The sequence below is a fragment of the Apis dorsata genome, unplaced genomic scaffold (genome assembly GCF_000469605.1).
Source record: "Apis dorsata unplaced genomic scaffold, Apis dorsata 1.3 scaffold_1121, whole genome shotgun sequence".
Taxonomy (NCBI): domain Eukaryota; kingdom Metazoa; phylum Arthropoda; class Insecta; order Hymenoptera; family Apidae; genus Apis; species Apis dorsata.
Window position 1 is genome coordinate 181,836 of NW_006264219.1, and position 13,711 is coordinate 195,546.

A 13,711-nucleotide genomic window follows, 5' to 3' on the forward strand; every position below is an offset into this window, starting at 1 on the left:
TTATGTAAATATTTTCAAATTCATATTATTCTATTACAAAAAATATTTCAAAGCGAAATTATATTTAAAATATAAAAATTTAATAAATGCTAAATATACATGGTAAGGCACCTAAAAAGAACTCTCTGAATATTTATCTTTGTTGTTTTTAATGATAAAAAAAAATATATTAGGAATAAAGTTGCATCATACATAATTTAATATAAATAGTTTTTTAATAGGTAAATACGTAGAGTCATTTAAAGATAAAATTTTTTTTTTTTTTTAAAATGGAATGATATGTTTTTTATTATCTATTAGATGTTTTATAAGACATGTACAAGAATTTATGATTCATCATTTAACTACAAAAGAAAATATTTTACTTTATATGAGAGATAAGATTTTGTTAATGCTACAATAAAGTACAAACAAATATTTTATATTTCAATATTCATTTCATCTCAATGAATTTTATTGTTAGTTTATGACATTCTATTTATCTGTATTTGTCCTTGTATTTTTTAAAATGTATTATTCTAAACTGAAAAAAAAAATAGATATAATTTATATTTTTTGAATATCATCGAATTATGAGAAAAACAATGCATTTATAGAAAATTTACAGAAAAATTTTTTAAACTACAATCTTTATGTGTTATAAGGAATTTTCAAGAAACTGAATAAATATACTTATATAAATAACATATTCGAATGTTTATATAAAGTAAATTTTTTTGTATGACCTTGAATCATAGATCATTTTATGCATTTTAAAATATTTTATTAAATATATAAAAAACATCATTTCCTTTAAAAAAACAAAGTTAATTTTTATATAACTTTTAAATATTCATCTATCAAAAAACTATGAAAATTAAATTATATGTCCTTGATACAATATAAGTTTCTTCTGATGTATATTTTTGTAATATAATAACTGAAATATTCAAGTAATTTAGATTTGTCTTATCCTATGTATTCAAACTTTTATAAAAAATAATATATAAAACTGTGATACATTACAAATCTATAAACTTCAACTGAATACGAATTTTAATGTAAACTATTTAAATATTAATTCAATTTCAATACTTTTCTAATAATTAATTATTCTTATAATTAATATATTATTAATTTATATTATATTTTATGAAAATTATTAATTTTATACGAAATTTACAATTTTTTTAACACTAATTTATTAATTCATGAAGATTATTTATTAAATTTATTAATAGAATTTATTATTTTACTATATATTTTTGCATCGGAGAATATTTCAATTTATAGATTTTTATCTTGTTTAATTAATTCTGAATATGTAATTAATTTCTGAATATGTAACAACAATTTATGTTATTACACACATGTATATATTTATGCATACGTATATAATACATATTTTTATTTACATTGAAATTTGCAATCATTGTAAAATTGGCTGAAAAATTTATTAAGATTTTTTGTTGTTATGAAAAATGCTTTTTATATTATATTTATATTATCTCTAAAATAATAAGAATATAATAATAATTCAATTTCTAATTTTTTATTTTTGTAATAAAATATTCATTAATTTATTATTATCGATTACTCTTTTAAAATAATAAGATATCTATTTGATAATATAGGATTATAAATTTACAATATTCCATTATTTAGTTTTATGTTAAAATTCATTCCAATTCTATGTTCAATTTTAATTTTTCTGTTTTATTCATACATACAGTGAGAACAAAAGTACAATATCTTAAAAAAATTGGCATAATTAAAAAATTTTAATCTTAATCTTTTCTAATGAAAATTTGTATGTAGAGTATAATGAATTATATATAATTTTATCGATCTTTTTAAGAGAGTGAAATTAACCTATAAAAAATACTAACATATTTTTAAAATACAAGTATATATATTTTTAAATACAATTTTGTTTGGACAAAATTGAGCAGAACAATAGAGCACTAAATTATGAATATTTTGTAATTTAAATATCTAATTTGTTTCATCTCGCACTATTATAGAGTTATAAAAAAATTTAACTGCATTTTGTGTGATTTTATGTGCTTAAAATGATATTAAAATGCTTATAATGATTATATGCTTAAAATGATTTATTAAAAAAAATTGCATTTATAATCCATTATGTTCTATATATTCACCAAGTTTCATTAAAAATAAAAAATTTATTTAAAAAATAAAAATTTATTTATTTTTAGTATGTATAATATAATGTATAATGTAATTTAGTATGTATAAAATAATATATAAGTATGTATAACATAATAATGCAATTTTATGTATAATGCAATTTTTTGCAAAAACAAAATATCATTTGAAGAAGAAGATGAAATCAAAGTTTCATATTTAATGTTTTTTTCGTTTTTAAAAAAAAAACTCTTTAAAATACAAGAAAATTTTAAATTACAAAATATTCAAAATTTAATTTTTATTATAAAAATAATTTCGAGACAAAATAGTATTTAAAATTTGAAAAATATCAAAATTTTATAGATTGATTTCATCTTTTCAAATTTTTCATCAATGAAAATATTGCTTCATATATATATATAATCCATTAAACTCTACATATGTATAAACTTTCATTAAAATTAAGATTTTTGGATTATAAATAAATTTCTCTGTAAGATAATGTTCGAATATTTTCATGAATTATTGTATATTTTTTTCTAAAGGAAATAATTATTTTTATTTTATAATTTATTTTGTATAATTCAATTTTTAATTTATAATATATAATTCGCCTTTCTTTATATTAATAATTCAAATTAATTAAAATTCGAATTTCTTTATCATCGTTTTTTTGTCTTTATCGTAATTATACTTTTAGAAAGTAAAAGATTTTGAATTATGTGATCGTTGAAACGCCAATTTATAAAAATCTTCGATACCATATTAATAAATAACGTATAAATTTTGGTCACAATATCTCCAAAGTGCTGCAATTGAGTGTGAAAGCGTATAGTTTTCAAGTATACAGTGTAAAATCTTACGTGGCTGAGTTGAAAATGTTAATTTTGGATGAAGAAGTCGATAGGTTTTTTTGTTCATTTTCTGCGTATGCATTTCATTCGTATCTGCAACATCAATGATAAATTTTTCGCTCTTTTTTTTATATTATTTTATGTTGACTTTGAATTAATACAGCGTTTTCGGTCACGATTTTATTAAAATTTTATACATAAAAATATTTAATATTTATATATAACGGCAAAAAAATCAATAATTAGTTATTAATTATAGATTATTTTCTATCAAGATTTAAATATTTATTTTTTGACAATATTTAATAATAATAATATTTAATAAATTATATATCATTTGAAATCCTTCAGAATTTAAAAAATTTTGCATTTTAAAATTTTTTATTATATATTTATATTTTTTGTAATTCGAAATTCTCGAAATTTCAATTAAATAATATACTTATACAAAAATTAAATTAAATTTTTCATAAACTAAAAGATATAATTGTTATTATTGACTAACTATGAATTATATTAATTTGAATTTGAAAAATTCCAGATATCAAATTTTGTTAAAATTGTGATTTTTGAATGAATAGATATAAAATAATTATTAGAAAAAAAAAAAAAAGCATAAGCATTCATTTTGAGAGTTTTGAAAATTTTGAGATCTCATAGATTTAAATTTCGCAAATCTAAAAATCAGATTTCAATCTCCAATAATATTATATTTTTATATTTTGTAATATATTTTTTAATTATCTTTTTTTTAAAATAAATATTAAACTATATTAAATATGTTATCATTTCAAGTAAATAAAAACTTTCACCTTAAAAATTATGGTGTGTCCTTAGAATTTAACTAATTTTGAAAAATATTCTAAAAAAAAAAAAAAAATTGAGAAACATTGAATTGATGCAAAGCAAATTTTTTTGAAGGATAATGCAAATTTAAACGATTTTAAATATTTGCTAAATAATACGTTTATTTTGTATTCAAAGTCTTTACAGATATATTTCTTTAAAAAAAAAGTACTTATTTCGAATGGAAAAAACCGTAGCGCGTTAATTATATCTAAATCTTGGAAACTATTACTATTTAGTATACCCTTTCTAAATCTTTGGAGATTTACGAGTATGATAAACGAATGAATATAACTAACGAGTAAATAGAAGCAGTAGATAAAGATTTGCCTCCTAATGAGTTTAATTGGTTTCCTTCGTTAACGAAACTCATAATCTATAAAATATGCATCGTTGTGTGATAATGGAATCATTTATTTGTGTCACAGAATGCATATAATGCATATAAACTTTTTCTTATATATATTTATTCTTACGACCTCAACTTTGCTCTTTAAGTAAATTAAATTAACCAATTTAATATAATTATTCTTAAGATAAGAAGATATTGCTTGCCATAAATATATTTCTATCAACTGACTATTAATAGCTGTTCCGAAACTCTTATTATAATAAAAATGTTGAAACGAAAATAGATTGTTTTTCTGATCAATATCTTATCAATGATGACCAAATATAATATAAATTTTTATTATAAGAATTATATATGCATATTAAAATAATAATATAAAAAGAAATAAAAAATAAAAATTGATAATCTATTTAATTATCTATGGATTATTTATTGGATATAATTAAATATTCAATGTTTTCGAAGATAACTCGATCTCTTATTTAAACGAATGTTAGAGCAAAGTAGATTAAAATTGAAAGAAATAAAGTAATGCCGTGTCGAATTGAATAGAGCCGAGTTGAATTGTATACCATTATATCGATATTTAATGAACCTTAACGATACCTCCGGTACCATAAGCACCCGCTAATAGAGCTTGCGTACCATAGAGGGAGCCTGGTCTTAATCCGAGACCAACACCGAGACCTACTAATCCTGTATTAGCTGCGACTACGTTTGTCGCAGCTACTGCTGGCCCAGCAAGCAACGGTTGTCGCAGTAAGGGAGTACTTAAGAGGGCAGCCTATGAAAAAAAATGATAAAAAGTTAACTTTAAAAATTAAAATTAAAATAGATTTAATTTGACGAATGACTATTTATAATAATATGATTGAAGAAAATTTGAAATGAGTAAGAATGAGTTAATCGAAATTCTTGAAACCTATGAAATTTTTATTTCTTGAAGCTTGAAAATAAATTATAATTTGAAATTTTAATTTCAAATTAATTTAGATAAAGAATTTTATTTTTGAAATTATAATTTAAAATTCAAGTAAAAAATAACTAGCATAAAAATTAAATTTTTTATCCAAAAAATAATTTATTGTTATTCGATAGTTAACGAATTTGAGTTTGAAGAATTTCTCAGAAATTAAAATTTGTTAAAATTTTAATTTTTGGCAAAATAAATAAAGGCTTAAAAAAAGACTATTTTGGATTCTGAAAATTTCATAAATCTGAATATTAAGTTCTCTATCTAAGAAAGAAGAAATAATTTAAAAAGAATAGAAAACTGAAATATTTTTATAATCAAATATTGCTGGAATATAATGTTTCATTTAATCTTTAAATTACAGACAAATATAATTTATGTTTAAGTAATAGCAGCCATCTTGAAAGCAGCTATCTCAAGAACTAAGACCGATCGACGATTATATAAAATTTGAATATAAAGAAAGAAATAGTAATTTCTTAAAAAAAAAATTTCTTAAGAAAACAATAAATAAAATAAAATTTTTTCTATAAAAACTTTGTTTTTGAAGAAATCAAATTTGGAAATTTTTCGATCATAAATAAAATACGAAAATTAAATACGAATGAATTATCAATAGAAATTATATTATTGTTTATATGAAAATAAATAAAAATTATATATTTAATTTTATCTTGTTTAAAAATTAATTATCGAAAATACGAATTTTAGAAATCATCCATTATATAACTTTGACGATATATATTTAATCTCAATTTTTTTAAAAACAAGAAACAATATTTAATATTTAAATAATGAAATTTCATTTTACATTTTTTATTTATTTTCACGTGTAGAATAATCTCTTATTAATAATTAAAAAATTAATCAATCAATTTGAAAAAGTTTTTAATCTTGATTTTTTCGAAAACGAAATCTTGAATAAAAATATTTTATTTTATTTTTTCTCATTTTTTTATCATTTTGTACTTTTATTTGAATTTTATTTATAGAAAAATTATAGAAAAATTTATTCAAAATTTTCTTTTTAAAAATTTTTTTTTTAAAAATATTTAAAAATTATCAAAATCTATCAAGATATTATATTTCATCTTTTTTTCTATATTTCAAAAATATTTCTATATTTCTATCTATTCTATATTTTTATATCTTTCAAAATTCTATACTCTATATCTTATTTTTTTATATTTTAAAATTCATTTTTCTTTCTACATTTCAAAAATCAATTTTCCTTAATCCTGAGGCAAAATAAATAAAAAAAAAATCGCACGTAATATACCTGTGGACGAACAGCTACAGCAGGCGCAGCTGTGGTAATAACCGATGTTGGTCGTGCAATCACGGGAGATGCGACAACAGGTCGCACGGCTGCCGCGACAGGAGCAACCGGTGTTGCAGCGATTGCAGTCTTGACCGTGATGCTAGGGTCTTTCTGAACAACAGCATTGAAACCGTTGATAGGATCGGCAGCATACGAGACCACTCGACGAGAACCATCTGGTTCTATCAAGCTATAACTACCTTGAACCACGTCGCCGTTACGAGTTTCCTCTTGCGCTTTGTTGTCACCTTTAAATTGTGTAAAATTAGTTCGTTAGTAAGTTTCTCATATTTCTTCGTCTTTCTTCATCTATCTTAGTGTTTCTCAATCGATTCGTGTCATACGAAAAGAAGATTTCATTAAAATTTTACTTGATATGAAAATATTTAATAGAAATATTTTAATATTTGAATTTTTGCCTATTTTAGTGTTAGTTAGAATTCCTATTTTCAATTCTTGAAAATGGAACGTAATAATGAGTTTTAAATATATCAAATCATGAGATAAAATATTAAACGAAATTTGACATCCTTTATTTAATTAATTTTGATTTTTTATTTAAGTTGATTTATCTAGATTTGGATTTTAAAATAGATATGATTAATCATATTTATAACTAATAAAAATCGGTCAATGTAATAATTAAAAATAATAGAATAATGTTATTAATAATTCAATTAATAAATTTAATAATTATTAATAAATTAATTAATAAATCAATTAGTTATTAAATTATTGAAATAGTTATTTAATAGCTATCGAAATATTGATTTTTTGTTAATATCATAAATATTTTTAATTATTTAAGTAGTTTATAATATATATAGTTTTTAAATATATTTTTCTTTTTTAAATAAATAATAAATTATAACAAATATCAAAATGTATTATTATTTCAAATAAATAAAAATTTTTAAAGATTATGTAAATCAAATTGGGAAAAGCTTAAAAATGTATTTCTTATTCTACAAAAAATTAAGAAATAGAATGAATATAATATTAAATAAATTGATGGAAAAGTTGTCATTTTTTGAATTTATGTTATGATATTGTTATTGTTATCTTATATTCAAAAAATATTTTATTCTTTTAGAAATCAATGCAAATTAAATAGTTAAATAATGCAATAGTTAAATAAATGCAAAATAAAATAATTTATATTTTCAACTACTTAAATTATATGAATTGAAAAAAAAGTATAGTATAATTATTTTTTAAATAAACATTTAACATATTTTTATAAAAAATATTGTGAATATTAATACAAATATAATAAATTACAAACATATATTAGTAAATAAACATATATTAGTAAATTTATAAAATTTGAATATCGAACTAAAAGATAATAGAAATAAATGATAAAAAGTTAAATCTCTCTTAAATCTCTCTCTCTCTCTCATATAACATTTATAATAAATTCGTATGATTTAAAAAGTAGATATATATATAAATTGATTTGTTTTTGTATTCACAAAATCATCAATATTTTTTTTCTATCAATTCAAAACATTAATATATAAATTGTCCTCTAAAATTTTGTACATAAGAAAAACTTTTTTTTTTCTCTTTTTTTTACATTGCAATAATATCTTGAATCCTGAATTTTGCTTTGCAAGTTGATTATCGTTATTATCATTAATTCTTAGATATGCATTTTAAATAATTCTTGTTTATAAGAATGTAAATTCATTAAAAAATAAAATTATCAAACATTGCTCTTGAGAGTATATAATATATAATAAATAAATATTAAATTTAGAATAAAAATTATTTTAATGTAGTATGTACTTGCGAAAAATATTTATAAAATCAATTTAGGATAGTTTTTTTCTCAAATAAATTCGTATAATAAAAGACAAAATAGAATTCTTTAATATATATATTATAAAAATGTTAATATATATATTTATGGAAAATTTTTAAAAGATTTAAAATATTGAAATATAGTATAATAATTAATTAAATAGTATAATAAATATTATAATAATTAAAAAATGTAAATTGAGATTTATTTATTAAGTTATAAATAATTTAATTTTATACTATAGAATCGCCTAGTATTTTATACTATAGAATCGTAAGTAAACAAATATAATACTAATAATAGTTTGCCTAACTAAATCTTGAGAATAATGTTTATATTAATAATAATCTTAAATATGATATATTATTTTAGATGAATGTAGGAACTGTTTGAATAATATAAAAAGAATATAATACATATGATACATACATATTATTATAAAAAAGAGAATTTTGATTATTTTTTATTGTAGAATATAAAACTTATGTAATTTTTTATTTATCAAAATTGAATCAGTTTTGTTAATAAAAATAAATCACATAAATTTCATAATTTCATAAATCTATCTAATAAAAACAAAGATAATTATTTTGTCTTTCTATTCATATCATGCTGAAATGAAATTCTTAATATAGAAATATTAAAAACTTATAAATTGATTACTTTCAATTTCAACTTGATCAGAATGAGAAAAGATATTATTATTATTATTATATATTATTATTTATCTTTTTCAATATTTGGAAACTAAAAACCAATCAATAAAATTTATATTATATAAGAATTTCTTTCTTATTTAAGATTTCAATTAATAAATCAATTAGTTATTAAATTATTAAAATAGTTATTTAATTGATTTACCAATTAAAGGTTTAATATAATTTAATAATAAAAAGATTTTTAAAATACTTAAATCATTTTCAAAGAAAAAAAACGACTTATACTTAAGTTTTTGAATTCTTCATTTAAGCTTATAATTAACCATTCTTAAGTAGTGATTATTTGATCAGATAAAAAAGGTATATACCTGTAAGACCATCAGCCACGCTATAACTGAAACTATATTGAGGATTCGGATCGAAATTTTCGGTTCTAACAACAGCCGCAGTTGGTGGTAGCGCTGCTGCTACTGTGGCTCCACTGGGAGTGATTATTCCTGCACTTGGTCCGATTATTCCTGCATGAGTGACAGTTAGGATAGCAGCCAAGTACCCAATAATCTAAATGAAAAATAAATTAATCAAACAGTCTACTTAAATAAATATATTTAAATTTATATTCGTTTATATGTATAGTTAGAATAATAACCAAATACTCAATAATCTAAATAATCTTGCAAAATATGAATTATCTATATAATTATGTACAATAGTTGTGTACAGCATTCGGATACCAAGATTGTATAAGAGATTAATAATATATATATATATTAATATATTTATGAAACATTTTTAGAAGTTTAAAAGCCAAAAAAAAAAAAATAAAACTTGATATACAAAAATATCGAGGGTTTATTTATGAAGTTATAAATAATTTCAGTTTAGTAATTTAAAAATTACTTTATCTCTGTTTCACTTCATCTACAAATTTTACTATAACTTAATAAATAGATCTCAATCGAAATTTCTATATACCAATAGAATCGATTTCTCAGAGATGTTTCTGTAATATCCTATATATTTTCCTTATAATATTATTAAATTAGTTGGTTTTTTATATGTTAAATATTGTAATTAATATAAATATAGATTTATTTAATTCATTAAATAATTCAATAAGCAATAAATTAAATAATGAAGAAATGTAACACATAAATAATATAAATATTTTATGTTTACAAATACTATTATTTATTATAATAATTATAAGCAATTATAATTATATCTGAATATTTTTTAAGATTTTAAATTTTTTCAAAATATATTGTGCAAGATTTTAAATTTTTTCAAATATATACAATATATTATACAATATTTATACAATAAATATTAAATAAAACTATATTTTTATTAACAGTTAATATTTTAATATATAAATATAGTATAACGAAAAATCAATTTATAAATTACAGTATCATAAATACTATAGACCAATAATCTCTCATATACCTTGAAATTCGAATATTAATCAATTATTATATTGGATTAATTAAAAAAGAAAAAAAATAGAATAAATAATTACTTTATAATCCATGACGATTAAAAAGTCAATGACGTTCTGACTATCCGTGTAACAACTGGGTACCGTTGCTTTTCGCCAGCGAGGATTTTATACCAATTGGTATCGGTTGACCCCGCCCTTTCTTCGGAGACACCAGTACCACCCCACTGCGACTAACTTGCATTCTCCTAAGAATATGCTATAACTTCATTTGCTGAATATAATAGACCATATTATTTTTATTAGAGAATTTTTCTTCTATACAAATTTCTTAATTAAAATAGTTATAAAATTTCAATCTATCAATTCAATTTTTTTTTTTAGTTTTTCTGTTTCGAAGAAATTATGTGAAATTTTATGATATTTTGTTATGTTTGTAATGAAGAATTATAATAATTTTGAATAATAATAATGAATTTTATTTTATTATACAAATATTGGCATTATGATAATTGGCATGATGTACTATTGATGAGTCTTAAATTATAATTTGAGAACTGTGATTTTTTTTAAAACTTTTAAGCTTGTTCTTATATAACGATGTAGCAGACATCGATTTTAATGATAAGTTTAAATCAATGATTTAAATGATTCATATATAGTGAGACACTAAAATCACTAAACATCACTCTATCACTTTCAGTTTTGTGTGAGCTATTAACTTAAATTTATCACTTGAATCAATAATGCATTGCAATATCATAATTTCAATATGTAAAAGTCTTTTATATAGCTCATATTACTTTCTTTTTATAAAATTTGATTTAGGAAAACAAATAACAAAACAAATTTATAATATCTTTATTTATAGTATCTTTATTTTCTGAAAATAATTGAAAATTGAGAATTTTATATTTTTCGAATATTTGAGTATTTTTGATATATGACTTCTATTATTTTAATTATTTGATACCATTTATGTTTATGTTACATACATGTACATATATTGTATATACTTTATTATTTATTTATTATATATTATACTTATATTATATAATTATAAATTATAAAATATATAATTATAATAATTATAAAATATTATTCACATACACATTAATTTATATTTGTACATGAGATTTCATATATAAATAGTATATTATGTTATATTTATGTTTTGCATTTTTAAAGAATTAATTTCATGTACAGTCATTTACAAAATTCAATCTTCATATGTTTAATTAACAAGTAATATTATTAAAATCAATAATTTTATTTTTCATGAAATTGTACAATTAAATAGAAGATAATGAATTATAAAGAAAATTTTTTTATTAGCATAACTTTTGAAAACTCAACATTTAAACTTTCAATATTTTTTCGTTTTTTAAATATAATTTTGTTATGAAATAAAGCAAAATTTTATATTATAAAATGTTTTTCACCTTTTAATATTCTATTATTTTATCGTAAAAAATATTTCCAAACAAAATTATATTTAAAAGATAAGAAAATTTGAAGATTAATTTCACATATTCAAAATATTTTATGGAAAAAAAATTACATATTAGATTTAAATCTAATTTTAATTTTTGTAATTTGTATTTTTAAACATTATAAACATATTTGCCATTTAAACAATTTACAATAGATAACAAGTAATTTTTGTAATTAAAAGAATATTAAGTGATATATATATTACCATTATTAATGTTACTATTACTATTTATACTATTTATAATCGTATTTATATTTAAATCTGGTTTATTATGATTTCTACGATTTATATTTCAATGTGGTTAAAATTATTATAATGGTATATTTATTTAAATCATTATTGTAATGATTTAAATTATTCAATTTTTTTTTATTATTTTTTTTTTTTTTTACTGTATCATAATGGTTAAGCATTGTTATAGATAAGAATTGTAAATAAGAACTGCCTCTCCTAATAACAATTCTTTGTTTAGACATATTATCTAATCAATTCTTTTTTGTAAATTACAATTAAAACAATTTAATTTTGTTTAAAAGCTTAAATAATTTTTTGCAATTGTATTTTTAAAATATTAATTATAGAATTATTTAATAAAACTCATTATGTTTTTTATATATACAAATTTTCATTAAAATCAAATTTTTGAATTAAGTGAAGTTCCTCACAAAATATATAATATATAAATATACAAATATATATATATAACATACAAATATATATTAATAGACATATTTTAATAGAATTAATTAAGAAAGTTTTTATTAAAAAAAAGATATATGTATATCTATAAAAAACAATAAAACTTTTTAATATCTAAATTATTAAAGTTTTAAAAATAACATAAAAAAAAAATAATGAACAGTGATAAAGAAGTAAAAAAGTATATATATTATTCAAACTCTTATAACATATTAGTTGTTTAATTTTATTAAAAAGAAATATTATTTTTATATCTTGTGAAAAATTGACACATACTATTGATAAAAATGATGAATTTTGTATCTTTGTCTAATAAATAAATTAATTTTTCATTATTATTATTTTTCAAAGTGGAGTGAATTGGTTATAATTGCTATTTTCATTATTATAATGAATATTTTTCCCGTTTTTCTATAAATTTTATGAAATATAACATGTTCTTATTTTAGTCATTCATCATCATATTCAATAATTATTTATCTATTGCTATTTTTATCGTTCAAAATCAAGATAAACAAATAATTTACATGAAAATAAAATTTTTCATAATCCAAAAAAATAATTATTATTATTGACTGATTATAAGTTCGAAAAATTTCAGAAATAAAAATTTGTTAAAATTTTAATTCTTGTCAAAATAAATACTTTTCAGAAAAAAAAAATAAGCATTTTAGATTTCGAAAATTTCTAGTAGTTTAGAAAGTAAATTTTCACAAATAAATATTTGTTCGTATACGAACTTTGCAAAATTTAAAAATCTAATTTCTAAAAATCTATCTCAACAAGTATTGTGACGAAAATCGATGAAAAATATAATCTACAATAAAATATCGAATTATGGCGTCCTAATTACAATAAGATGACTAGATCGCCGAACAAGTAATACAATACTTTTGATACTCTTTGAATACGTAAGATCGCAGGTCAGTTGATACTAATGTGAGCCAATAATTGGTATTGTTGCGACATTGAGCTACGAAATCTGCGGGCACAGTGGAGATGGATCGCATTGACGGTGTACTATTCGCGCGTTTCCTTCATATGGGTCACGTAACCCTATCAGTGCTTCAAGGAATCGCGTGACATCGAGCTCTCAATTTGCGTAACTCTATCGTATTTACTACAATTCGATCT

General features: G+C 19.4%; 1 protein-coding gene across 1 annotated transcript; it reads right to left on the reverse strand.

Moving 5' to 3' along the window:
* Window positions 1-3,939: 3,939 nt before the first annotated feature.
* LOC102672281 (cuticle protein 7-like) lies at window positions 3,940-10,609 on the reverse strand. Its single transcript, XM_006624781.2, has 4 exons — window positions 10,465-10,609; window positions 9,311-9,503; window positions 6,435-6,724; window positions 3,940-4,966 (listed from the first exon to the last, which is right to left on the reverse strand). The coding sequence occupies exons 1-4, from the start codon at window positions 10,474-10,476 to the stop codon at window positions 4,769-4,771; spliced, it is 693 nt and encodes a 230-aa protein (XP_006624844.1). The 5' UTR covers window positions 10,477-10,609; the 3' UTR covers window positions 3,940-4,768.
* Window positions 10,610-13,711: the final 3,102 nt, after the last annotated feature.